This window comes from Meriones unguiculatus, chromosome 7 (assembly GCF_030254825.1).
Source record: "Meriones unguiculatus strain TT.TT164.6M chromosome 7, Bangor_MerUng_6.1, whole genome shotgun sequence".
NCBI lineage: Eukaryota > Metazoa > Chordata > Mammalia > Rodentia > Muridae > Meriones > Meriones unguiculatus.
In genome coordinates, this window is record NC_083355.1 from 108,698,054 (window position 1) to 108,725,777 (window position 27,724).

Consider the following 27,724-nt stretch of genomic DNA (forward strand, 5'->3'; position numbering starts at 1 on the left):
CTCACAGTCACCTCATTTAATTCAAAAGTGACCCTGCAAGCTGAGAATTTTTTTTGTCTCGTTAATCCTTCATATGCCAAGGTATGCAAACCTCGCTGTCTCATTTGCCAAGCCTGCTTTTGAGGCTACCATCTCACACCTTAGTCAGATCAGCACACATTAAGCCATTGGAAGGCAGTTAGAAGTCTGGGTCCTGAGCACAGTGACAGCGGCCCCTGCCCTGCTGCCCCAAGCCAAAGGAGACCTTAGTCAAGAGGTCATGGTAGCCTGACCCTTGTTAGCGTTCACCCTGTCCCACAGGGACTAGCCGCCACTGCTACCAACACACTGAACCATGCAGTGGGTCAGACACGAACTCCGAAGTCCAAGCCTGTGTTTTCTGTTGCCCACAAGAGAGGTGCTAAGTTCCTGAAACTCACTCAGGCACCATGTGGAAACCCTGGCACCCTGCCCCAGGCCAGACCGATGCCATTAGCTGGTCCATGGAGGGGCTTGGATCAGGCTGCACATGCTTTCAGAACCCTTGGCCACATTCTGGTCCAGCTCACCAGGTCTTTGGGTGTCTACCTGTTCTGCTGGCCCCTGTGCTACACTGGAGATCGAACTGGAAAATAAGCCTAAGGGATGGGGATGCTAGCTCCTCTGTCAGCCATGCCCCAACACCTCCTCCCCTACACACACACACACACACACACACACACACACACACACACGCACGCACGCACACACACACGCGCACACACACACACACACTCACACCCTGTGTTGAAGAGCAGGCGCATCTGGCAAATGGCCTCAGGCTCCAAGCACTTCACTCCAGGCCCTGGGTAGGCAGAGTGTTTTGGCAGGTGGCTGAATGCCTATGGAATGTCACATTAAATCCCTGCTCAGCCTGTGGGAGGCCAGCATGGGGAGGGCCTCTAATGCCACATGCCCAGGGTGTGAGCAAAGAGCAGTGGCCCAGCCAGGTGGCAGGGGCTGCTGGGAATCTAACTTTAACCCTTCACTGGGCAGCACTCAGGAAATTGGTTGTGTATGCAAATGGCTTACAGGAAGGTCATTACAAGCCCTTACAGGAAGGGCGCTGAGGGACCTTGTGGGCTCCTTTGCTTCACCTTCTGTGGATGTCTCTCTTCGCCTATACATCCCCCGGCCTTATTGATGATGTTAAACATCATCTGTTCTCTTTCTTCTGCCAGCCTGAGAAGTTAGAGCATTTCCCAGTGTGGTACCCAGGTCACATGGCATGGGTTTTCTAGTAACCGTAAATCATCTTCCCACTATACCATTGTGGTAAATGTTTCCTTTGAAAAACATTTTAAGAAAAAAAAAAATGTAGTTTTTAAAATGTCTTTAAAAACAAATGACAGCTGTCTAAAATGAAAAGAAAGCTTACCGGGGTCGACAGTTGGGAATTATCCAACCAGTAGAAAGTGTCTATCCTCTGGGGCTTAGGTACTAGGGCTGGGGGTGGCCCCACTGAGGCACGGGCTCTTAGCTACCTGGTCAATTTCTTGTAAGGTAAAAGCGGCCATCATGGCAAACCTGCAGACTGCAGCTGGGCAATGAGGCCACACTTTAGAAATGAGCAGTGTCTGTCTGCAAGGACAGCCAACATCCTCCCCACCCTGCCCCCGACTTCCAAGCATGCTTTCCCACCCTCCCTGTGGGTGCTAAATTCTTAGCAATTGGCTCTAGGTTGAGCGGGATGTTGGAGGTTCCAGAGAGAAGCTTTCTCCATGGTGCATAAACTCCCATTCTGGCCAATTTTATGCTACCAAAGAGGGGAGTGAAAACGTTGCTGGGAGGGCGCCTGTGATGGACTCTCATAAGCCGATGCAGGCTGGCTCCAGCGACTTCTGCCCTGGAGCTTAATTGCTCCTTTCTACTGGGGCCACCATGGAGCTAAGGCCTGGATGTTCTTCCATCAAGTTGTGAATGTGTGTGAACTGTTCATCCGTGCATGTGATGGGGGAGGGGGTGCACCTTCCCTCCCACAGATTGCCTCTGGAGAAGTTGAGCTTTTCCCACCTGAGCACCGTGAAGCAGAGGGAAGTGTCCAGGGACTGGTCCCTCTCCACTGCTGTGGGCATCCTCAGCTACTTGATAGCTGCCCTGAAGGTTCTCTCTGCATCCTCCCAGCCCACCGAAACAACAGTCATGAGTTCAGACTCCTCCCTGCTCCCTAAGTGGGATTCCCGTAGCTGGATCATTTGGAGCAGGTGACTTCCTGCCACCCACAAGCTGTGTGACCTTGGACCAGTCACCTAACCTCTATTTATCTTAGCCTTCTTATATATATAAAAAAAGAGGTCATCGTGGCCTCCACCTCAGTAAGCCCTTGAGAGGATTAAATGGGTTGGCCAGGTAAAGCAGGTGTCCCGCCCCACCCTGCCTTCACAGAGCATCCCTGGGAGTTGCGCTGTGCCTGGACTGACCTGTAGTTGCCCTTCTTGGAGGCCACATGCAGAGGAAGCAGGCCATCCTTGTTGGCTTTGTTGGCGTCAGCACCCTGGGAGAGAAGAAACTCCACCACGTCTTCGTGTTCATTCTTGCAGGCTTCGTAGAGGGCTGATGCGCTGTCGCTGGCCTGTGTGTTGATGTCTGCGCCTGGAGAGGGAGAAGCAGAGCCAGGAGCCGTCAGTTCTGCCATAATTCAACGCCACCGTGTTGTGACCACCTCCGAGTTAACTGCTGTGTGCTAAGCCGTGCCTACACTGTCTGAATCCACACGAACCGCTTGGAGGTCAAAGCTAGCGTACCCTCTTCATCATAGACCAGGGCACAGGACCTGAAAGGACTCAGGATAATCCACTCATAGATGTGCAGCTAAACTTGAACCCCTGTGGTCCAAGGGTGGAGGCTAGGCTTTTGGCCTTCGCTGTGCAAGGGCCCTAGGCTGCGCCCTGACAGCAGGGTCAGGTCCAGCTAAGCACAAAACTCCTCAAAGGAAACCCCACTGGGGTTGTTAGCTGGATTTGGAGTTGATGGTTGGTTAAGGCACACACTTGAGCAATGCTGGAGACCTGCCCAGGGCCTTCTGTATGCTGGGCAAACACTCTGTCAACTGAGTGGCATCCTTAGGACTGGATTTGTTTCATTCTCTTTCAGAAACAAGAGAGAAACAGCTTTCTTCATCATCCTAAGGAATCACTGAAAGACTGGAGAGATGGCTCAGTGGTAAAGACTGTGTACTGTTCTTGCAGAGGGCACTGGGTTCAGTTTCTTAGCACACACATACTAGATCACAACTATCTATAACTACAGCTCCAGTGGACCTGATGCCCTCATCTGGTCTCTTGTGGGTCCTTAGACTCACACATACATAACACACACACACACACACTCTCTCTCTCTCTCTCTCTCTCTCTCTCTCTCTCTCTCTTTTTAAAAACATTAAAAATAAATTTAAAAATGAAAGAAAGAAATCACTAAGCCTGGTGGCAGCCTGCCTGCCTTTATCTTGGTCTTCTACATCTTCTCCATCTCATGGGGTGAGAGAGAAAACTGCTGTGCACATGATTTCTCTACAAAGGGAAGTAGGCTTTCGTGCTGTAGAAGCAGATGCACTGAGGTGAAGGCTGAGATCAAAGGCTTGTGTCGACCACAGCTCTTCTCATAGAACTGTCTGCTCATTCCCAGCCTTTCTGATTACTTCATTTTCAACAGCAGTGGGACTCACTCTGGCCTTTTGAGAAGGGCACAGGCCTTGATGGCCTATTAGGACCATTGAAGGTTTTGTTTCATGACTCCCAACCTCTGGAGCCTTAGGTAGCTTTTAGAAGCCTTGGTTTACCTGTTTATTAACCAAGACTCATGGTCCATGCTTAGTAGGAGGCCTGACACACAGTAGGTCCTAACCTGTCATGGTTGCTACAAGGTATAAAAGGATGGTGCTGGGCTCAGAAACCACTCAGCCAGTGTCAGCTGTCTGAACAGAGCCGGGGAAGAGAATGGCCCTTCCCTCAGAGGGAGAGTCCAGGGACACCGTTAACAGGCCTCTGGGCCTCAGGGTCAGGCTCCCCAGCAGGCCTAGGCTTGCCAGCAAAGCAGCCTGCTCACACAAGGAAAATATTTGCATAGGAACCGGCTTTCAACCCCCATGAAGGGAGCAGTCCCTGTCCCAGTGTCAGCAGGGGACAGGACAGCTGCCTGGAGAGGGGAGTTCTCCTCACCCACTGTGCCCTTACCCTCAGCATGGCCTGTTGGCCTGAGCTCCAGGGTCCTGCCTTGGCCCCTGTGTTCTCAGAGTGTTCATTGCAGTTATCTCTGGCTAAGAGCCTCAGTCTCTTCTGATACACACTGTGGATGTGGCCTCTTGTCCCAATACAGGCCCAGGGTCATTCTCCTAGGCTGAGATGCAGACACAGATTGGGATCCAGGCTTTCATAGTGAGCAATAATTAAGTTCTCTGAGCCTCAATCCCCTCGTGTATACAGGGGTTAGGGTGGTGCCTAGCCCACACTCTACCTATCCATCATAGGTCCATGCTTAGTAGGAGGCCTGACACACAGTAGGTCCTAACCGACTTGTTGCAGTGCAGCCCCAAGGTCTCTGCATGGCCTCAACCTCTCCAATGTACAAGAGGGAAAAGAAGCCACAAGGGAGCTTGAACAATACAAAGCCTCTTAGCCAGGTTCTTGAGGCCTTTGCTACTGAAAACATTGTGGTGCAAGTAGGATTGTTTTAATTTCTCCCATTAAGATATTTTTGGGGGGGTAGGACAATGACCTGGGTTCAAATCCCATGCCTATCACTAACTTACTGTGTGATCTTGGACAAATCACTTTCCCACCCTTGTCCTTGGTTTCATCACCTGCAAAACAAGGATGTGCTCTTCATCTGAGGTCTTTCTGACCCAGCAGTGTGACGTGGCAGAAAGAACAGTGGTTGGGGCACCAGGAGTCCAAGAACCTAGATATCTCTACAGCTAATTCTGTAGATAAGCCACTTCCTCTTTCCAGTCCTCAGATTCCTCTTTTGTGAAAGGAGGATGTAGAGCTGAATCCGAGATGGTAAGATGCTTGTGTGTGATAGGCAGCCCAGAACAGCACCTCACCTCAGCTCTGCTGAGCCTAACTAAACCTGGCGTCAGAATCCTCAACACAGCCCTGCAGAGCCCTGGATCAGAGGGGGCCCATGAGATGACCCCAGCACAGCTTTCCTTCCCAGCTGACCTCTGAGGGCCTTGTCAGCTGCACCCCGTGACCACTCACCATGCTTGGCCAGGAACCTCAGAGCCTCCAGCTGCCCGCTCTGGGCAGCCACAAACAGAGGAGTGATGCTGTAGGCGTTCTTGGCCTCCACCTTGGCCCCACCGCTCACCAGGATCTCCATGACTTCCAGGTCATTGCGGGAGACAGACTCATGCAGCGCCGTCCAGCCCCGGTTGCAGCGGTGGTTGGTGTCCGCGTGGTGCTGTACCAGTGCCCTCACTGCCTCTGCGTTCTTGCGCTCACAGGCTGGCCCAGGGGGAAGTAAGACAGTCAGCGTGGCCCTGGAGGTTCGGCCGCGGACTGCTGGAATCCTCCCAGCCACACTGGGAGACGTGGCGGGAACACAGAAAGGGTAGGTGACTGACCCAGGGTCACACAGAGAGTAAGTGTCAGAACTGGGATTCAAACCCAGGGAGTCGTGTCCAGAGACTCTGTCCCCTAGAATGTTCCCAACTCATCGTCCTTCTCAGGGTTGCAGCAGACACTAGTGCTGGAAGAATCTAGGTAACAAAGGCTGCTCATTGACCTCAGGTTTATCTTCTGAGTACAACCCATCTCTCTCATCCTCCTCAAAACTCCCCTTCAGCTTCCTCTGTCAAAAGACCTCGAATGTGCCCTTGGCCCTGGCCCATAGCTCTCTCTAGAGAGTCAAAGAGGGGGTTGGAGTCACCAAGGAATGTGAGCCGATTAACGGATCTTGAAGCTTCCCTGGGAGGGCACCGCACACAGGGGGTGTTTCAAGCCTGTGGCGTTTGGGGGGGATTCAGTTCTCCATCTCCTAAGCTCTGGGGTTCTCTCTAAAAACCACATAGCAGAGCCTTCCTGGAAAAGGCTGGGGGAGGGTCCACAGGAGGCCACACACAAGAGAGGGATGCCTGGGGCTTTGGGACAACAGCTGGTACTCTGCATGATTCCTGTGGCTCTTTGGGACAGCGGAGGTCCCGTGGCTAAGGGCCCTCATGGAAGATACTTCCATATTGGGTTCAGGTACCTGCTCACTTGTCCTTGACGCCTACAGAATATTATGTGTGCTGAATGCCAAGCCAAAGCCACAGGTGTGCCTTCGCCCCTTACATATAAAATGGGGACACTAGCAATGCTTACTGGGTGTGGAGATGAGCGAAAGGGCTTAAGGAAAATGCCTTGCCCAGCACATAAGTGCTTAGTAGGTGCCAGCTATTGTGATGGGCTCTCTGTCCATCAACTCTGGGCCTGTCTGATGTAGCCAGCGCAAACCTTTGGACAAGTACTGAGCCAGCCAGGAGGCTTTTGCTCACACACACATAGTGGAGGCATGCACTCGCTCTCCTACCTTCTGGCCCATGCTGTCCTGGAGGATTGGCCAGCTCATAAGTGTCAGAACTGGGCTTCTGTTGTTGGGGTTTCCGTTGGGGTTCAGCTCAGGTATCACTCCCGGAACCCCTCCCTCCACACATTCCCATTCAGCCCATCACCAGGCCCTGCGTGCTTGTGGTCTGAGTGTGTGCCCATGCTTGGTGTAGCCCAAAGACACATGCCACATCTTTTCCTCCCAAGGCTTCAGAGTCCCAGGGGACTGACCAGGGGGAAGGACATGCAGGAACTGTTGGACTATCCCATGCATAAATGCAAGATCTAATTAACATGCACCTTGCATCGTGGAGGGATGCTATATTCTGCAAAGGGGGATCCTCAGAGCTGTGCGTTCATCGGGGCAATCTGCAAGCTGCCCACCTTCTGGGCTTCCTGGTCCATGAGAAGGGACTCACCTTTGTAAAGTGGGGTCTCCCTTGATTTGTTAGAGATGTCAGGCTCTGCCCCCACCTGGAGCAGCAACAGGAGGCAGTCCAGGTGTTCCCTGCATGCAGCCAGATACAATGCTGTTTCTTCCTGCAGTGTGCGCTGGTCAATGGTCCCTGGGTAGGCTGGGGGGAGACCAGAAAATCTGTGAAGGAAGGTACCCACTCTACCAACACAAGTGTTCCAACTTCCTCATGGTTCTGAGGATGGGTGTGGAACTACGTCCTCTGAATTCTATTAAGCCAAGACTGCCGTCATCTTGTCCTGAATGGGCCTGCTTGGGTTTCTGGTTGTAGAAATAGAGCCAGATGCTGCCTCCTCTGGGAAACCTTCCCAAGTTGAGCCCCTAGCTCTGAAGTGTCTATTTTTCCTTTGCCCTTTTATTCACTGTTAGAATGGTGATGTCCTGTGTAAGTTTTTCTCTGGGTGTGGCTGGTGGGAGTCAGGATGAATCAATGGCCAAGGCAATGCTTGCCTGTTGGCATTATCAATCCTAATCTGACCTAACAGAAAGATAGACTTTATAGATGAGGTGGAACTGACCCAAGGTCCCACAGTCGGTGGGGCAGCCTTGGCAGCGCACAGGCACAGTTGTGGTTCTTTCCACACCAAATCAGCCCCTGGAACGTTCTGAAACAAGCTGGAAGTGGCTGTCCCAGAACTCAGCCCCTCCCTCTTTCTTTTCTAAGAATTAGGTTCTCTTGTCTGAAAGGCGAGGGGCAGGAGCAGGAACAGGGAGAGGCCTGTCCACCCCCAACCCCTCACCCCAGGGGAAACACAGTGATTGCAACTGTGTTTGTGGAAACCGTTACATGGCCTGCCCCACTCCACACACACACACACACAGACACACACACACACACCAACAGAGAGCCCTGTGCCCCTACTGTTCCTTCAGAGATGGCCCTCACCTTGCTGCAGGACTTTCAGACAGCCCAGCTGGCCATAGTAGGCAGCCTCGTGTAGCGGTAGCCAGCCCTCCTTGTTGGGCTCTGCAAGATTCTTCCCATCCTGGATCATGACCTTCAAGGCTTCCTCATCCCCTTCCTTGATGGCCTTCAGCACAGGGTCCATAGCCCTGTGAGAGCAAGCGGCTTAGCTGTAGGCAGAGGCAGGGCCAGATGGCCTGAGGGCAGGCAGGACCTGCTGGAGGGCAGGAGCCAGTGCCTGCTCTGGGGTCTCTCCTTCTTGGGTATTCAGCTTGTTCTGGGACCAAAATTTGTGCCCTCTGGCTCAGCGGATTCAAGAGAATTGGGGCGGGAACTCTGCTGTCCTGTGGCTTTCTGTGGCTGAAGCTAATGTCACACCCAAACTGTTTCTAGCAAGGGGACTTGGGCATTAACAATGGCTGACAACTGCGGAGGCATCTGCAGTGGCTAGGGGCCTTCCCCAAAGATGGCCCTCCGCTTTGTAGTGAGCACAGCTACCTACGGGACTGGATGATTGCAAGAGCTCCCAGGCATGGACCTGCCAAAAGCCCTCCCTTGACCGTCACCCCAGCCTTCCTATCTCCCCATCTGCCCATCGAATCCATTATCTCCACTCCCAGCTGCTGCAAAATGACAATACTTGAAGGATTAATAAATTAGAAGCCTTCACAGTTTAAAACTCCTAAATGCTGAAGTGTTTCAAGGCTACCATGAGGGGCATTTTTGTTTGACTCACTGAAAGCAATTTGTTCATTTATCCATTCACTTACTCATCTGTCTGCTCACTATATCCTCTTTCCCTATCTATGCCCCTCTCTACCAAGTCAGTACGGACCATGACTGTCTAGGATCCTGAATTTAGGAGCTGGGGTGGATTGAGGAGGGTCTCTAGGACCGGCCCCCAAACCCTACCAGCTGCTTCCTCCAGTATGTGACACTTCCTCCTGCCTCTCAGCCTCTGGGTTATTAATAGCAGATACAGGCGAAGCCAGAGACCCAACAAGGACAAGGGACTGACCAGCTAGATCCTGAATGTCCATCAACACCATCACAGCCACCTGCTTAAGTTCCACTCAGGAGCAACGGGACCATCCCCCATCAGTCTCAGAAAGGGACCCATGGGGTATGTAGCCACTGCTGAAAGTGGAGGGGGCATGGGTTGGCTGGTCCTGTGGTCCTGGTGAGGGGAGGTCTCCACTATGTACTACTTGCTGTCAGGACCCACCAGCCGGTGTAAGTCTCTCTGGCTGGGGGTCCACAGATCTTGGGACCCTCTGTGTCACCCACTGACAGCTTCCCCAGAAGCTCAAACAAAGTCCCCACCCCAGAGAGGGAGAGGCTGCCAGGAGGGTTAAACCACCAAGGACTAGCAGCAAGCTGGTCCTGGCCCTGGAAGGAGATTTTGTCCTTCCCAACCCTGCCTTGCAGAGAAGGAAGGCTGGGGTGGGGAGGTGAGGGAGGACAGGCTCTCTCATGGTGGACACTCAGGGGTGGCTGTACTGGAATTAGAACTGGGGTTTCGTTTTTTGTCAGCCCCAAAGCCCCAAGAATAATGAGGTGTCTGCCAGGCTTGGAGAGGCTGGGAATGAGAACTGTCCAGCTGCTTGCTCCTCTCTGCCACACAGAATGGGGTACCAGTGAAGGGTCCCTTTTTTGCTTTTAACTGCTTCTAGGACCACTCTGGAGCACAGAGAAAGGAGAGAGGTACCAGCTCCCAAATACCCCATTAGCTCGGTGCCCAGGCAGAACCCTCTCGTTTGGCTCTGATTAGCTCTGAGGTTTGGCACCTGACACTTAAATGAAGCACTGTGGGTGGGGATTTAGACATGCACAGATGAACCCGGGAGGTGGCATGCGTGGGGCGACACAAGACAGGGATAAATAGAAGTGAAAGCCAACACCTCAGCTCCCTCCCCTAGTCTGCTGAGCCTCTGCCTCTTGCTGGGGCCCCAGATTCAGAGTCCCATGGAGCTCCTCCAGCAGCAGGTCACAATCTCTGGGGATAGCTGAGGGGTCAGTCCCAAGCTTAGCTTGGATGCCACTCCTAGCAGGCATTAATCGGTAGGAGCACTGGAATCTAGAGGACATAGCTAGAAGGGAACTATGGCTACAAACCTGCCCCTCTCCCTGCTGCTCCAGTTGGAGGTGTGAACTCGATGGTCTTGGACCAGGTTGGGGGAGGGGATCACTTACGCTGTCTGGGAGGTCCTGAACAGGTTGCTGCTGTACTTCTGCATGACCCCTTGGAACAGGCCCAGGGGTGCACGGGTCGGTGGGCTCTCGGGAGAAGAGGAGGACCTGGAGGGTACAGAGCCAGAGTGAAAGAGAGAAAAGTACTCCGAATAGGAGAATCGGGTCATGCTGGAGGCAGGAAGGATGGAGGGTGAGCCGGGAGAGAGTTGAAGTGACAGACAGACACAGGGCTCTGAACCAAAGCAGATGGCCAGGTCCTCTCTGTGTGCTGGACACAGCTGCTGTGTCTCTGGATTATTTTTGGCCCTTGGAGGAAGCCCTTGGAGATTTAAATGACCATATAAGACAACAATGAGGTTAACCTCACCCCCGCCCCCACCGCCCCCCTGCCCAGCCAACCACAAGGGCGCAGATATGAAGCAAGGTGACATTCTTCACCGGGGAGGATGTGAGAAGTGGTCGGTGGCAGGCATCAGGATGAAAGGATATGGGGGTCTCAGTGGGGCTGGACAAGAGATTCCTGGAGAGGCAAGGGAACGGGAAGGCCAGTCCGAGAAGCTAATCCATGTGAGCCGTCTACCTCACCTTGCTGGCTTCTCGTGAGAGGACTGTGTACCCCATGGTCCTCTTGGGACCCAGCAGTCTAGAAGGTACAGCAAAAGGATTTGGACAGAAGGTTGGACAGGGTTTCAAACTCAGATGCTTCTTGCTTGACCTGCAGACAAGCTCATTTTCCATCTTACTTTTCCTACCTGTATAGCGGGAAGAGGGCAGCCCCTGTCTCCAACGCCAGTATGAAATGCTTAGCTCTTCTAGAGAATAGTGTCCCTCAGAGGCTCATGTGTTGAAGGCTTGTCCCCAGTATAGTAGTGATCAATGGTGTGGCTTGGGGAAGTGACTGGATCAAGAGGACTCTGTTCTCATCCTTGGATTTTGATCTGCTGACTGGTTCAAAAATGTGTGGTGTGACAGGTAGCTTTAATTGTCAACTTGGCACAGCCTGGGATCAGCTGGGGACAGAATCTCAATGAGTCTGTCTAAATTGGGTTGACCGCTGGGCATGTCTGTGGGAGCTGTCTTAATTAAATGAAGACCAAGCCCGCTGTGGGTGGCACCATTTTCTAGGCAAGAGGTCCTGAGCTGTGCAAGAGCAGGGAATTCAAGGTGAGCGCAAGCACGTATGCACACTCTCTGCTCTCAACTGCCGCTATGATGTGACTAGATGTTTCAGGCTCCTGCTGCTGCGATTTTTCCCACAGAGGTGGGTTAGAACCTGGGATTGTAAGCTTTTTCTCCTCAGTTGCTCTTAACAGAATATTTTTTTATCATAGCAACAGAAATGAAATAAGGACTGATGGCATTGTAAGGAGGTGGTAGAAATATAGGACCTGGGACCCAGTCAAAAAGAATGGGCCCTCGGCCCCTGTCTTCCTCTTTCACTGTTTCCTGGCTACTATGAAACAAGCAGCCTCCTAAGCCACATGCTTCCACCGCCATGATGTTCTGCTGCGCCTTGGGCCTATGACAATGACCATGGACTGGAACCTCTGAAACAGTGGGCCCCGAATAAATCCTTTCTCCTTTAAGCCACGTCTCTTGAGCTTTATTGCCTGAGGTGAAAGAAAGACAGCTAACATAGACACAGATGGAACTTGACTCAGGTCCATGCTTCATTTCGTTTTCACTATACTGAGCCTCAGTCCTCATCCCCCAGAAGGGCTGATGAAGATGTGACAGCCATTCTGTCCTTGGCTGGGGCTGCAGGGGTGGCAGAATTAGCCGCTTTTCTTCTAGCAGATCAACCTTGATACCAAGCACTCCTCACCTTGCTGCCTGGACACTGGGGCGGGGGACTGTGTTTGGGATTTGGAATATCATTCTGACCCTGGTACCCCGTGGGGTACAGGTGCTGTACTGAGCACCTTGGGAAGGATCCTGACCTTGTAGGACAGGGCAGGGCCTCAGCAAAGCCAGGCTGTGGTGCAGAGGAGAGGGCCAGGGGTGAGAAGTGAAGAGGAAGCTTGCTTCAAAGCAGGCCTGGCCACCTTTGTGTTTCTTGCCTCCATACCCCTTCTCCACCCCCAACTCATTACATCCTTCCACACACATCTCCAAGCTATGTCCTACACCTGATGCAATTTTCTGTTCTTCTTAATGTGGGCGTTAAATATTGTCTCCTTTTACAGATGAGCGAGCTGAGAGTGGGGACTGCCTAGGATCCCACATAGCAGGTGAATAGAGCTGAGGACCAGACAGCTAAGACTTCTCCATTCTCCGGGGCCTGGGCTTCTTCTTGCCTTCTAAACCTCCCTTCTGCTCCATGACCTCCACACTGTCTCTGTGCCTTTGAATGTATAAGGCTCTTCCTCATATTCAACTTTGTGCCTCAGTTTCTTTACTTGCAAAGTGAGGTCAGGACCAGAGTACATCACTGCCAATGTGGCTGAAGACGCTCAGTGTGACACAGAGCCAAGAGCTATCAGCCTGAATAAGGATGTGCACAGCTTGTCTCACCTGGCCTGTTTGCAAAGGCCCCATGTTCCCCTCTTTCCTCTTGGCCCTAGGGAAGCAGCTTCAGCCAGGCTATCTCTGTACTCAGCAGGTTTGGGCTCTCCATGAAGCCCTGGGATTTCTGGTCCATGTAGCCTCTAGACTCTAGCTACCGTTCAAATTTTAGCAAGATAATACACACCAGTAAAATGTTAGCAAGATGATACACACTAGTAAAAGCTGCCACATCCACCTAAAAGAGGGACCAGTCCCAGTGACGTGATAACAGCAATGAGGGTAGCTGAGGTGACGAGCTGAGGCTGATATGGTGCAATGATGTGGTCAGGGTCACAGGTCACCACTGTGCAAGACAAACTTCTCAGAGCCCTTCCAAGCACCCTCCTGCCACCTTCCGAGGCAGAGGGGTGTGCCGTTGCCGATTCATCAGATGAAGAGGCAGCCGTGATGGGTTCCTCCTTGTGCCTGCCTGGCTCTGCCCCAAGCCTGGTGTCAAGGAGTGGGATTGCAGATTGCTAAATCACATATTTTTCTGGATCCTGAAGTGCTCAGAGGCCACAGGTGTGTGACAAGGTCACACACCCACAGAGCTTCAGGGAGGGGTTGAGATCAAGGCAGGAGGACTCGTTCTAAGAGCACCGAAATTGGGGTGCATGACCTTGGTCCTGGGGTCAGCTGGGTGGCTGCTCACAGTGCCCAAGCTCTTAGTCTCGGGCTGGACTAGAAGCCAAAGGACTTTTGTGCTTTCAAAGCAAAGTAGAAGGCCCCACTTCCCCTCTGCTGTCTGCGGCAGGGGAATTCCCAGCAGAGCCAACCACTGGGCTGAGTCATCTGGGTTGAGAGGAACATGCTTCCGTGGGATGTGGCTACAGGTTGTGACCTGAAAGAGGTCCAGGTAGGGCTTTTCTGCACCTCCCCCAATGCCCTGAGACACATCGCTACTGAGCCTGTCCTGCTCAGGGTTTGCATGCACCTTCAGCCTTTGCGTTCTTCAGGTTGCAAGCACAGGGAGGGCCTGACCTGGTGCCAGGATGGACCCAGCACAGGCTGAGGCTTGACTGGAATCATCGACAGCCATGCTTGCTATCCCAAGCAAGTCTGGGATATGTTTTCCTCCTTGGTCTTCTGGGAAGAGCAATCTTCAGTAAAATGCAGGCATTTGAAGGCTTTAAAAACCAGCTCTAGTTGCTCTCTGCTGGTCCCCTCACAGTAACCTCTGGCTCTCTGCTTCAGGGGTATATGGACCCCATTTCCCGATTGGATAGCGAGCAGGGTATGCTTCTTGGGGGCTTTCAGGGTCCAGGCTTGGCACAACTGTTTAATTTTGTCCCTTCACCAGATTGTGGGGAGATGGCCCTAAAAAGAGACCTTGTGTTTTGTTTGGGGGATCCTCCTATGTTTTTATTCCTGGGACCCCACACTTCCTTTTAAAGACAATGACAAATTACATCGCCAAAGTATGTTCTTGGTTTTGAAGTGTTTATTTTCCTAAAAATATTCACCAGGTAGCTACAGTAACAAAGGCACAGAGACACAGTGAACAATGTCTCTCAGGAGGTTCTCCCTGACACAGAGGCTGGCCTGTGAAGCTGAGGCAGTTATGAGGTTGGGGCCCCAGGGACTCCTCCCGTAGGGAACAGAGGGAAGTGAATTCGAGCTACAGGGTATGGGGAAGGCTCTAACCTGCCTCATTGCACTTGTCTTTTGCAAGAGGACTACATGGGCGGTGGGAAGCTGGGGTGTGAAGAGCTTGCCTAGCAAGGGCCTGGGTTCCATGCCCTGCACCAAAAGAAAAAGAGAAGACAAAAAGTATACTGCAAGATGAGTGAGTTTCAGCTGCTACCATTTTGGGAAGGGACGGCAAAGAGTGGTTGAGGCAGGACTCACTGATAAAGGGATAGCTAATCTGAGACCCAGTGGTTGAAAAGGAGGCCCCTGGAGCCTGGGTGATGTTCTGGATCTATTTGATAGATATTGTAATATCCAAAGATAGAGATGAGCGGGGCTCTTAGGTCCTGTACTCCCTCTAACTTCTGGTTCTGGTCATGGGTCTGTGGGGACCCAAGACCTCTGCGGGTAGGAAGGTGATGTAAAATCCAGACAAAGGCTGCCTGACCTTGGACAAGCAGTTTCATTTCAAATGGGACCCACAAGTCCGGACAGATGTAAGTGTCCCAGTGTGTTTCTATCTCCTTATCTCACAGAAGGAGGCAACTCAACACTCTCAGTTCTGAGGACCCCCCAGGAGGGGTTCTGAGGTGCAGAGGAGGCTTCAGGCACTCAGCAATGTGTGGCTCCTGTAGCTGTCCCCTCTCTGTCTCTGTCTAGCTGGTCCTCTCTTGAGAAAGAGGAACCTGTGTTTGACTTCAGAGGAACCAGTCAAAACAGGAACCAAATGAGCCAAGTCCCTGCACAGAGTTTCTGAGGCCCCAATGGGATGTGGTCAGGGTCTGAAGGCCTTGTTCTCCTCCTCACTGCCTAAGGAGCCTGCCTGCTATCACTGTGGAAGGGCTTCTCAGAACAGGGATCTCTGGCCTTGGCCCGGCCTGTTGGATGCAGATGAATTAACACCAGCAAAGAGCAACGTGACGTGGTATAAAGGCTGATGGTTGTGAACCCAGTAAAGGTACAGGACTGAGATGGCTCATCTTCCACTTAGGAGTCATGGCTACTCCAGCTCACATTAGCAAAATCTGTACCTTAAAGTTGTTAGACAAAGAAGCAGAACTTCTGAGGGAGCAAGGGACTTTCCCAAGGCCAAGGTCACATAGGGGTCATTGGATGCTGGGATCACTGAGATTTGAGGCCCCTGGCCCACAGTCACATAGATACCACTCATCATAGCAACCACTGTCCCCTCTCTGCCCCACCTCTAACACACACAATGTTGGCTGGGGTTGAGTAGGGCAGCAAAAGCATCTTCACAGTTTTTATATGTCTTTCCTAAAAGCATTTGAAGAACAAATGCCAACTACCTTTCTGGCTGCCCCTGCAAAGAAGATGTCCCTAGATCAGTACTGTCTAACCTGGCAGCCACTGGTCACATGTAGCTAAAGAGCAGTTGGAACGTGGCTGCTGGGGGCGTGAAATACACATGAGTTTAAATGTTTGGCAAGAGATAATTAAACATTTATTTTATGTGTGTGTGTGTATGGCACATACATGCTGCAGTACCCATGTGGAGGTCAGAGGACAACTTGTTGGTTCTTTCCTTTTGCTAGGTAGGTACCAGGGATGAACTCACGTCATCACGCCTGGAACCAAGCCCCCTTACCCACTGAGCCATCTCACTGGCTCTTCATGTATAATTTCTATATTGGCAATGGGCAGAAATGATGACATTTAGAAATAAAATATAATCAGAGATCAGACCTCTACTCTTGTCTGAAACAAAAAGGGGGAACTGTAGAGAGCTGCAAAATGCCGTGCCTTAAAGATGGAGCTGGTTTCCGCCTTCCACCTTCCCGATGGTGAGTGCTCTCTGTCACAAACAACTCCACATTTGGCTAAGGCTGATCTGGCTTGCTTCCATGTATGTGGACCTATCTGCATTGCCCGCGTGGCACGCTGGGGTTGGCTACCCAGAGGCTATTTAAGCTGTGGGCTGGCTTTCCCCAGGGTCAGATGATTGTTCAAGGTTCCTGAATAAACTGCATTGAAAATAAATAAATAAACAAATAAATATAAAAAAGGTTAATTTTAAAAAAAAAGAAATAAAATATACATAAAATGTGAGTCCTCATGGCTCATGCCTGGTTTCTCAGCCACGGGGAGGCCAAGGCATTGAAACTTTGAGGCTAGGGTGGGCTGCACAAGTGAGTTCCAGATCAACTTGAGCTATGTACTTTGACCTTGTCTCACACACACACACACACACACACACACAAATTAATTTTTATAAAATGATGTAAAGTTTCACTTGTTTCTTCTACTATTTAGGCGGCCCCATGGACCGTGTCTGTGGCTTTTCACGTGGCCTCAGGTCATAATGTTAGAAAGCCCAGCAGCTGGGAAGGTGAGGTTCTTAGAGAGGAAGAGAGGTGGGGAGACGAAGCAGGATGAAGACGCAAGGCAGATGCCTTTTGCCTTGCAGGTGTGTTTCCTGTAGACGCTGCCCAGGCAGAGCTAGAAGCACTAGCCCACCGAACAGCAGTCCCCTGCATTCAAGTGTAAGTTAGTCAGGCCAGGCCAGGCCTGGGCTTTGGAGCTAGTCAATTCCAAGTCCCTACCCCGGTGACCCAGTGACCAGTTAGTCAGCCTGAGGCTTCGGTTTCCTCTACATAGAAACTACTTAGCAGGTCCCTAAGAGACTTTTAAAAATGGAAACAAATGGGATCAGCCTGAGAGAGCATCCATTCCAAGCTCATGGAGTCCACAAACTTCAGGTCAGAAGTATTTGAGACACCTATCACTTCCTTAGCCTCGCCTCGCTTACCTGGCCCATGTGTGGAAATGGCCTGGCTGGTGGTTGGTCTGAGAGGACGCAGCGGTCTCAGCAGGGGTTGGGCCCCGAGTCTTATCTGCCAGGCTCTGCTCAATGGCCATCTGGACCAGCTCCTCCTCACTCAAGCTGCTGTACAGGCTGAGTTCCTCATGCCCAATGGCACGCTGTGTGCCCCGGGTGGTGATCTCGGTCGCCATCCTGGCCGCCTCTCCTCCAGTCTCCAGAAGAGAGACCCAGCAGCAACAAGTGCACAGGAGGTGACAAATCCCTGTGGGGAAGCCAAAACCCTCCAGTCACTGCGTGGTCCACAGGGCAACCATGTTCCCCCACAGGGAGGGCTGTGCAACTGCGCGTTTTAAACATGTGCACCTGCACCTGCATGTCAGTATGTACACCTGAGGGAGGAGACACACGGGGGCCAGAAGAAGCCTCCAGATGTCCCACAGGGAGAGATGCAGGTGCTTGCACACCGCTTGATATGTGTGCTAGGAGCCATCCTGGGTACTCTGCATGAATATCAAGAGCCTTAACCACAGGACCGTCTCCGCCTCACTCTTTATCTTCTTTTTAAATTCATTCATTTGGTCAGGGGATCCGTCTAAACATTTATCCATCTACACAGCCACCCACTCACACACATGTTCACCTATCCTTCAAACCATCAGCCTCTTGTGCCTCTGTCAACCCTCCCACAGCTACGGTCACCCACCCTCCTTCCGTTCTCCCACTCGCCCTCCTATCGGCCCACATGCCCAAACATCCAGCAATCACACCCATCCCCCATCTTCCTACCCACCGAACAGTCCATGCCCTCGACCACTCAACTTTTTCATCTACCGTCATTCGCCTTCCAGACATCCATCCAACCATCTCCTATCTGTCCATCACCCACCCCTCTATCTGTTCACCCCCTCAGCCACCCACCCACTCCCTTTTAAAGCTATCTATGCAGATAACTACCCACTCACCATTTCCACTCCAGGAAGTCTATCTACCTATTCACATATGCCTGCATACATTAACTGGGAGATTATTTCTTGTGCAGCTACTCTGGGTCAGGCTCTCTTCTGGGGACACAAAGATCTCGACATCTGGAATCCTGCCTCATGAGCCCACACTGTGTCGAGCACATTCCTCCCATCCAGTTGCAGCTGTGTTCCACACTGGCACATCAAGACTGCTCTTCACAGTGGGAGGGCTGAGAATGCTGCGGATGAGTCAGACACGGGCTCATGCCTGGGGCTGCATGGTCTAGTGAAAGCCAGCCGTTACACCAGTTTCGTTACAGGGGCTCTCTCCTAAAAAAAATACAAATGCCCCAGAGAGACAGGGGCAGGCTGCGTGACGCTCTTTCAGCAAATGGGATCCAATCAGGCCAACCTGTAATATTTCCTGGCTTGCAGCAGCGTGACTGCAGGTCAGTGGTTCTCAGCCTTGGCTGAGCATTCAAGTCACATGAGGTCTTTAAAAAATCGACACACACACACACACACACACACACACACACACACACCGGGTCCAAGTGCCATTATTCCAGTCGGGCAAATATGTGCCCTTTTCCCCAGAGGCAGACATCCTTCTCCTTTCCCTCGGATGTTGGGCCAAAGCCCTTCGGAGGAAGCTGATGGGCACAACACAACAGGCACATGAGAGGTTCCTTCTGTCATGCCCAGGGGAAAGGGGAATTTCCTGTGAGACCTGCTTCCTAGTAGCCTGAGCTCCAGAAAGGATTCATCAGACTCCTGAGGGTAGGTAAGCTCCCACCCAGCAGTCAGTGAGAGCCCCCTGCCAGGCAGTGAGAGGTCAAGATCCACTCCCACCCCAAGCTATCCTCAAATGAGTAAGAACCTTCATGCTGCAGCCCCCAGCCCCAGCCTGCCGATAGCTCCTAGAGTCTCCCCCACCTTCAGGTGTGGACCTTGGCTACCGATGCTTAGTCTAAGGGCCGATTTGCGATGTGGCGTTCTTGTGGCTCCAGCTAACTGGTACCCAGGAGACCAGCCCAGCACTTCTCAGAGAGGACATCCAAATGGCCCACAGCCAAAACACCAAGAGGCATTGACTTCACTAATGCCGACGGGTTCAAATTCAGATCTAAAGTAACACAACTTCCCCTGACCCCACATGGCTCAAATGAAAAGGGTAGAAACCGTTCTAAGTGCCGGAAAGTGTGTGGGGGTCACTGCAGAGAACGTGGGGTCGCTAGGGGCTGTGATGAGGGCTAGAAGGATGAGCACTGAAGGATGAGCCTTCTCTCCTTCTACTCCCTGGGCCTCCTGTGTGCAATTGTGTGCTGTGCGAGGGGCCACATCGAGAGAGCACACCCTGGGTGTCCTGTGAAGAATTGTGGCAGAGTGGGCATGGCCGGAAGGCAGCCATCCTCTTGCACCCAGCCCCTCTGGGACCTGGGTCAGGTGTGAGGGGAGATGTGTTGTGTTCACAGTGGAGCTGAAAAGGTCGGTTCGCAGCTGCCCTCTGGAAGGCTTGCCGTCTGGATTGCTTGCAATGGACTTACCAGCCTATAGCATTCATGAAATAGTTTCACATTCCTGTCAAAAGCCCAGGACCTAACCAAAGGTCAGGCAGACGATACATATTTAATAAGTGCAGGAGGATGAACAGGAGAATCAGAATAAGGTTTAATTCCCTGGAAGGCCAGCTGGTTTCTGGACTGGGGACCCCCTGCTGCCTGCTCTAGCCTTATGCTACCATCTGCTGGCCATGTCAGGGATTGCAACCTCCTCACCGTACAGAGCAGGACTCCTGTCCTGTCTGTAAAGCAGATGCTAACAGCTCTGCCTGTGGCTTTGTATGCAGTACGCACGACGCATGATATTATGGCAAATGTAGAGACCTCATCTGACACACATCCAGAGCCTGGAAAAAAATCTGAATATGACTTAAATCTCCCTGGAAGCAGCCTTCACCTATTCCTGTCCATTCAGGACCTGCCCTGGCTGGCAGTTTTCAGAAAGGCTGTCTGATTGTCTTACCTTCTTCCTAGGTTTCCTCCATTTAAAATGAGGGAGGGCCAAAGTGAAAGGACTCCCCAAGGCATCCTGCTCTTTCAGTGAAAAGAGAGGGTCAGTGCCTAAGCTGGCCCCATGTCTGCTGAGCAGTGCGTCAAGGCAAGATCCAGTCAGAGCTGTGGACTCCATGTCTGCTCTCATCAGGCCTGATGCAGGCCTGGTGTCCATTCTTCCCCCTAGCCCCTCCACCCTCTAGCTGTTTTAGACCTTGGAGGACCACCTGCCTGGCTTCCCTTCTCCTTCCAGTCCCAGGCTCGGTGACCGTGGGGGTCCTGAGGGGTTTCTTGGGTTGCAGGATGGTGCAGGGCACGGGGCAAGCACTGTTTGGGGTCACGTAGCCACTGGAGCATGAGTGTGGAGGGTGGGCTGCCTTGCTGTGCTCCTGAGAAAGGCCATGGCTCTGGGCCAGGCGTCACCTCAGTGTGGCACTGCCAACCAAAGAGAAGGCTCCCTTGCCACCAGTATACACACACACACTCATATTTGTTGTTGTTTGAGACACATCGTGTGTGTGTGTGTGTGTGTGTGTGTGTGTGTGTGTGAGAGAGAGAGAGAGAGAGAGAGAGAGATGGGTACAGTTGAGGTGAATGTGTGTGAGTGTGTGCATGCAGGCCTGAGGGTGACATCGGGGGTCTCGATTTGATTGATTGAAACAGAGCCTCTCGATGAACTCAGGGCTAGCTAGCTTGCCCTAGGGGTCCCTGGCTCTGCCTTCTGTGTGCTGAAATTACTGGCAGCCACCGTGCCTGCCTGGTTTTCACATAGGTTCTGGGGATCCCAACTCCAGCTCTCATGGTTGTACACACACAAGCCAAGCACCTTACTTACTGAATTGTTTCCCCAACACCCCTCCTGCTGCTTTTTAAGGTTTTAGGAGAGGCAAGGGTCAAGAATGAAGACTTTGCAGTTTTGAAAGATTGTCTGTAAGTGTACACTGTGTGTGTGTGTGTATAAAAAATTTATACTTATAACCGTGTTTGTAGTTTGAATCATGTAATATGATCCTTCTTGTAATATATACTATATTATATACATCCATGTATGTATCTATGTACAGTCAGCTCTCTGAATCTGTGGGTTCCGCATCTATGCATTCAACCAACTGAAGCTCAAAAATAGAAAAAATGTTCAAGTAATGTGTAGATATGATTACTTGAACACGTATAAACATTATTCCTGTCTTTATTCCCTGAACAAAGGAAGAAAGTAACAACTACCTTTGTTGAGGGCTATGGGTGATCCAGTGATGGTTTTAATGAGTGACAGAAGATGTGTGCGGGTCCCAAGCACCTTGGACTTTTCTACCCACAGGTTCCAGGAACCCATCCCGGCAGACGCATAAGAACAACTATGTAACACTCACACATACATAGTACCTATTTATTATGAAAGTTTCAGGGTCTCCCAAATGTCCCAAGCCCCTTAACCCCAGGTGATCTTGAAAACAGACTGCTTGGGCTGAGGAGGAAGCAGGGAGTTGAAGGGTTGTTTCTTGTCCCCTCCTACCACGATATGCAGTTTTATTCTTTGCAATGTTCCATCAACCATCACAACTCTTCATTCTCCAGCAATGGCTCATGGGAAACATGGAGGTCTGCTCTCCTTGCCCTGTCCTCATGCTCTAAACTGGCACAATAGCAACCGTGCTTGTGTCTATGGACCACCCTGAATTGTGCTCAACCACCGCCCTAGGCAAAATCCTTTGACCTCTGCTCCTGGGTGAGTTAGTTTCTGTCAACTTGACACAAAGTAGAGACACCTGGGAATAGGGACTCACAGTTAAGGGCCTCCATCAGATTGGCCCATGGACATTTAATTATGAAGGAAGGCATAGCCCGCTGTGGGCGGTGCTACCCCTGAGCCAGTGGGTCTGGGCTGTATAGGAAAGCTGAGCAAGCCTGTCTTCCTCCATGATGCTTACTTCAGTTCCTGCCTTTGGGTTCCTGCCTTGAGCTCCTGCCCTGGCTTCTCTCGATACTGGACTGAGATGTGGAAGTATAAGCCGAACAAGTGCTCCCTACCCCCTCCCCGCCCCTGATCCCCAGCACAACACCTGAGTTGCTTTCACTCAATCTCTTTATCACAGCAACAGAAAAGCAAGCCAGAGCAGTGCCCAGGGAATACTCCCTTCCTATTGTACAGGTGGGGAGGCTGAGGCCCAGAATGTAAGCAGCCAAGAGCACATCTACCTGTTCCCTTTTTCATCAGGCTCCCTAGCCCTAAATACCGAGGGGAATGGCAAGGGTTCCTGTAAGTGACTCTTCGCCTCGTCCTTCTCATCTGTACTGCTGCCCTGGCTAAGGTAAAGCCCAGGTCAAAACCCCAGGGTGGATCTTTGACAAGGGTATTAGTTGCTTTTCTGTTGCCGTGATGAAACACCATGACCCAAAGCAACTTATGAGAGAAAGTTTGTTTTGGCTTACAGGTCCAGAGGGATAAGGGTCCATCATGGCAGGGAAGCACAGCACCCTACAGCAGGCATACAAGCACAAAACAGAGAGCAAACTGGAAGTAGGGCTTTGGGCTCTCCAAGCCCACCCCCAGAGAGACATACTTCCTCCTTACAGCTGCGCCTCCCATAGTCCTGCCCCGAACGGCGCCACCAACCAGGAACCAAGTCTTCAAATTCATAAGCCCATAGGGGGCATTTCTCACCTAAGCCACCAAGGCAAGGAAGGGTCGAAGGGCCTCTGGTGTCAGCGCCTTTTTAGAGAGCTCTGTCCTCCCAGGGTAACAGCCGTTTGATCATCTTCTTCAAAGGAGCTGAGATTACTTGCAAGAGGTCCTCAAGACCCAGTCTGTTGACCTTCCTTCATAGAAGAGGGGGTGACCCTCATCTGAGCTACCGAGTCAACCCCCTTATCCTTCCTCCCATGTGTATACAACCCTGTCCAAGCTGCCCAGGAGGTGCTAGAGCAGAGGTTCTCAACCTGTATGTCATGGCCCCTTGGGGTCAAATGACGCTCTCACAGGATCACCAAAGACCACTGGAAAACGCAGATGTTCATGCTTGATAACAGTGGCAAAATTACAGTTACGAAGTAGCCATGGAAATAGTTGTGTGGTTCCACAACATGAGGAACTACGTTAAAGAGCCATAGCATCAAGGAGGTTGAGACCCGCTGTGCTAGAGCATTTAGATTGCGGAGGGTTAACAGCAGGCAGACTCCCTCTATGCAGCAATGGGGGAGTCCGGGCTAGAGTGAGACTTTCTGGTGGTGCAGCTGCTTTGGGGTCACCCACAACATGCCTGTAAGTGACCTGTCCGTCACCCATGCTCTGTAAATGACTCACTGGTTGGCCAAGCTGGACTACTGTGGTCAGAGGCCTAGCTGGAGTGAGTTGACATTTGTTGGTGTCTCTCCAGGAAAAGCACATATAACAGGCCTCGAAGCTTCTAAGCGCAGCAGGCTCAGCCGCTAGTCTCAGAGCCAGGATACTGGTCTCAGCCAAGCTTGTGTCTTGGGTCGTCAAGGCTTTGGGGAATCTCAGGCTTGGTCAGTGGTTGTGTGGGGGAGGAGTGATATGATCTGCTCAGGGTTAGAGAGTGCAGTCAACACCACCATACAGGACTCTTCTCCCTTTGTGTGAAGGGGAAACTGAGGCGCAGAGAGGTCCCAATAGGAGTTGGTCCTATCCAAAGCTAACTCTGCCTTCACCCCACCATCAGACCAGAGGATTATTTACAGAAAGGGGAAACTGAGGCTTCATCTGGAATAAAACACCCTGCCTTATCTTTGCTGGTCCCAATCTGAGTGACTCTCTCATGTCACCTGGAATCCTAAAAAGACATCTTGGTAATTTATTTGGTGGGGGTGGGGGAGGCCATCTGGGGTACATTGAGAAAACCACTTCTTAAAGACAGTAAGGAAGAGGGTGAGGAAGGGATGAGGGGAGAAAAGCAGAAAGAAAAAAAATGTCCGGGGTTTGTGGCAAATACTATGCTCTAAAGAACACTCTCGAAAGAATAGTGTGCTCTCAAGAACCCTTGCAGAGCTAAAGGCCACCCAAGGTGAGGCGTTGCCTGTGAGCAGGAGCTATGAGGACTCCAGGGAGCCTGGTTTCCTCTTACCCAACCCCACCCACCCACCACCTACCCCACCCCCCACCCCACCCCACCCCCACCCCCACCCCGCCGCAGCCCCTAAGTTGTCTCTCCAGGCCAGGGCTCACCTTTGTCTCAGATGCCAGGGTGGAGGCCCCTCCCCTGGCCTTGTCGAGATTGGCCAGCGTCCCAGGTTCTATCCTCCCACTGCATACAGACACATCTGTGGGGCTCAGTCCACAGGGCTAGACACAGGATTCCAGGGCCCTGACCCAGTTTCTGCCTAGACTCTAGAAATGCCAAGCTCTGCCATCTGCCAGCAGCCTGAAGTGACGGTGATGGGTGGGCCACTTCCCCCTCTCTAGGCAGCCAGAGATTCTGCAGCTTAGAAGAGGGAGCGTCTCCTAAAAGACCCCGGTGCCCAGATATATTTGGTCCTTATGGAACTCCTGTCCTCTCCAGGTCGTATTAACTCTACCCCCACACACACACCTTTTTTTTTTTTTTTTTTTTGGTGCCCTGCATTCTGCCGGAGGTTTGGTTATGAGTCTTAATATCTGTTTTGATACACTGCTAGGTAGAGTCTTTCAGAGGCCCTCTGTGGTAGGCTCCTGTCCTGTTACTTGTTTGCTCCTACTGTTTCTCCGAACAAGGACCATGTATGGATGCAACCTAGAGCCCCTGCTCAGATGTAGCCCTTGGTAGCTCAGTATCCAAATGGGTACCCTAATAAGGGGAACAGGGACTGTTTCTGACATGAACTCAGTGGCGGGCTCTTTGACACCCCCCCCCCCCGGGAGAAGCAGCCTTGCTAGGCCACAGAGGAGGACTTTGCAGACAGTCCTGAAGATAAACTAGTATCAGATGGAAGGGGAGGAGGTTCTCCCTTATCAATGGACTTGGAAAGGGGCAGGGAGGAGATGAGGGTGGGAGGGTGGGATTGGGAGGGAAAGAGGGAGTGGGATACAGCAGGGATACAAAGTTAACAAACTGTAAATAATATTAAAAAAATAAAAATTAAAAAAAAGAGGGAGGTGTCTGGACAAGAGCGAGGCATCTGTGTCTCCTGCAGGAGGATTCTTAGATCTAGTCTGTGGGTAACACACAGTGCCTAATGATGCCATGAAGGTACCAGGGAAAGTCTTGCTGGGTTCACAAAGACACTGGCTGCCCCGGTGCCAGCCCGAGACCTGTGGCTGTGGCTGTGAGGTTTTGAGGTACAGCAGCTTAGGTCTCCTTCCTAATTTCAGTACGTCACCACAGCCCAGCCTCAGACAAGACCCTTAACCCCTCAGAACCTCAGTCTTCAAATCTTGAAAAAGAGTCAGCATTCACCTCCCACTCGTGGTGGCCTTGAGGAGGGGCCAGGGGAATAATTCACCTGTATTAGCTGATGGATGCTGGCTAACATGGACTGAGTCATTCTTCATTATAAAATCATTCCAGACCCCCATCCAGAGGAGGAAGACGATACTGCCAAATACTGCCTCAAGGCTCCCAACGCTGGTGCCCAGTACATACCAGGTGTGGCCATCTTGTGCCAGAAGGGACCAGAAATACGAGATGGCTCCTTCTTCTGGACAAACGTCCGTGTTTTGAACAAGAGTGCCACTGGTGGCTAAGGTCGGGCTGGGGCTGGGGCTGCTCTGGCAGCCTGGCTCAGCTCCTGTGAGTTCCCTCAAACCTTGCCTTATGAGAAAGACTCCTTGCAGAAGGGGAGTTTTCCTGCCCCAAGCAGGGCTCTGCTACACCCCTGCTGTCCCTCTGTGTCACCAGCCCACTGGTGTCAGTCCATCTCCCCAGCATCGCAAGATGTAGCCTAAGATAAAGCCCCACCTGTCTCCCCTCTGCTCGTACACTTTTCAGGTATGTTCCATCTTCCCTTCATCCTGGGTAAGAGCTGGCTCGTCCCCCAGCCTCTAAGAAGGCTTCACTTCTCCCTCCTACCCCAGGAGTCTTTCGTTCAGCAGCCTGGTCTTTCCCAAGTCTCATCTCCCTTTGTCTCCACCCAAAGACCCTTTGCTCACGATGATGACATTCTGTCTGTCTTTTTAGAGACCTTGCCTTCTTGAATAAGGCATGCGTGCTGTGCATGCATGTATGCATGAGATGTTTGCATCTCTGCATTTCTCATTCCACACTCTCTTCTAAACCTCCAAAAAGGGCATGCAGAGCCCATGGCACCTTGGTTTCATCAACCCCACACAACTGTCCATGCCTAGCCCTCTTAGTGCAGCAGACACTGAGTACTCTTGCAAGGAAACATCTACCATTCGCTCAGCCTGGAAGTATTTTTCTAACACAGACATCACCGGAGACCCTATGGATCCGAGAATAGCATCACTGCTCACTCTTTTCACATGTCTGCTTAGAAGCACGCAGCTTAGAGTGACACTCTAAGCCAGAATCCTCCAGAACAATAGCTACTGTGCATGCAGAGTGCCAGCTTCCTGCTGCTGGACCCAAAGTCTCCAGTATGTACAGAGCTGGAGAGAAGGAGCAGAGTCAGACAGACAGACAGACAGACAGACAGACAGACCGACAGACAGATGAGAGAGAGATACGGGCACAGTTTGGCTATAGGTCTCGCAAAGTCCTGAAGCTGCAGTCCCAGCCCACCCAGCAATTCTTTTCAAAGTGTCTGTGACCAAGTCGAAAGCATGCATTACCTGAGAGGCTCTGTGGCAGGGGCACAAGTCTGGGCAACAAAGAGATTTTCTTAACTGAACTCAGAACATGCTCCCTGAGTTTGTCTCCTGTGCTGGCCCTGGGCTTCCAGCTGCTGTGCCAGGCAGCTCTGAAACATTCTCCTTTGAAGCGTGGAGTTTATTTCGGGCCCACCGCATGACCACGGATGTCAAGCCAAACTATAAGATGTTATGACTCTCAGATTTCCCTTCTGAAGATTGCCCTGAGGAAGCTGTGATCCTGCCTTCCACTCCTCTGAGGGGGGGGGCATGGGAGACAGGCTCCCGCTTCCGAGAGCATCTCGGGCTTCGGCCCTCACGTGATGTCATCATTTGTGATCCTTGACATGGAGGCCATATATGGGTATGTTGCTAGAACTGCCCAGGCGGGAGCTAGAGAGGAGGGAAATGCAGAAAGACAAGACGGGGAGGGAGCACAAAGAGACACATTATTCGGAAAGAGAATAAAAAGCAAGGGAGAGAGAAAAGCCCAAAAGGGGAGGTGGGAAGAGGAACTGAATGAGGGAGGGGGAAGACAGGGTTCTGCATAAGACCCTCGAGAAAATCAGTGTTGGGCGTGTAGCAGGTGGCCAAGGCTAGCATTTGGAGACACCAGCTGTCCAGAATTAGATGCTCTGAGGTGGAGCCAAGGAGCCAAAGGACAGGGCACAAACCGAAAGACCAATGAGCACACTGCATCAAGCAAGCCTGGACAGGGTCAGCCACAGAAGGGACCTACCACCCCAGGGCTGGGAAAGAGCATCTCCATTTCTGGAATAGATGATCTAAGAGAAGAGTCTGTTCCCTCTTTTGCTTTGGATTTTCGGTGTCCTCAGCCATGCACTTAGCAATAGAAGGCAGAGGAAGGGATGTCTGGAGACCTCCAAAGCCAGA

The 27,724-nt window shown here is 51.7% G+C and overlaps 1 protein-coding gene across 2 annotated transcripts in view; it reads right to left on the bottom strand.

Annotated features, from left to right (window-relative positions):
* Positions 1-27,130, bottom strand: part of Asb2 (ankyrin repeat and SOCS box containing 2) — a 34,634-nt gene extending 7,504 nt beyond the window's left edge. The window contains exons 1-7 of one of the 2 annotated variants that reach the window (XM_021649441.2): positions 26,813-27,130; positions 17,061-17,337; positions 10,118-10,222; positions 7,907-8,073; positions 6,965-7,120; positions 5,217-5,462; positions 2,439-2,610 (exon numbers count right to left, since the gene is read on the bottom strand). In XM_021649441.2, coding sequence (XP_021505116.1) covers positions 2,439-2,610; positions 5,217-5,462; positions 6,965-7,120; positions 7,907-8,073; positions 10,118-10,222; positions 17,061-17,266 — 1,052 coding nt within the window. In that variant the 5' untranslated portion in view covers positions 17,267-17,337; positions 26,813-27,130. Of the gene's footprint in view, positions 1-2,438; positions 2,611-5,216; positions 5,463-6,964; positions 7,121-7,906; positions 8,074-10,117; positions 11,028-17,060; positions 17,338-26,812 lie in introns of those variants that run through there. The other variant, XM_060388094.1, reaches the window with a different exon arrangement.
* Between the last annotated feature and the right edge of the window lie 594 nt (positions 27,131-27,724).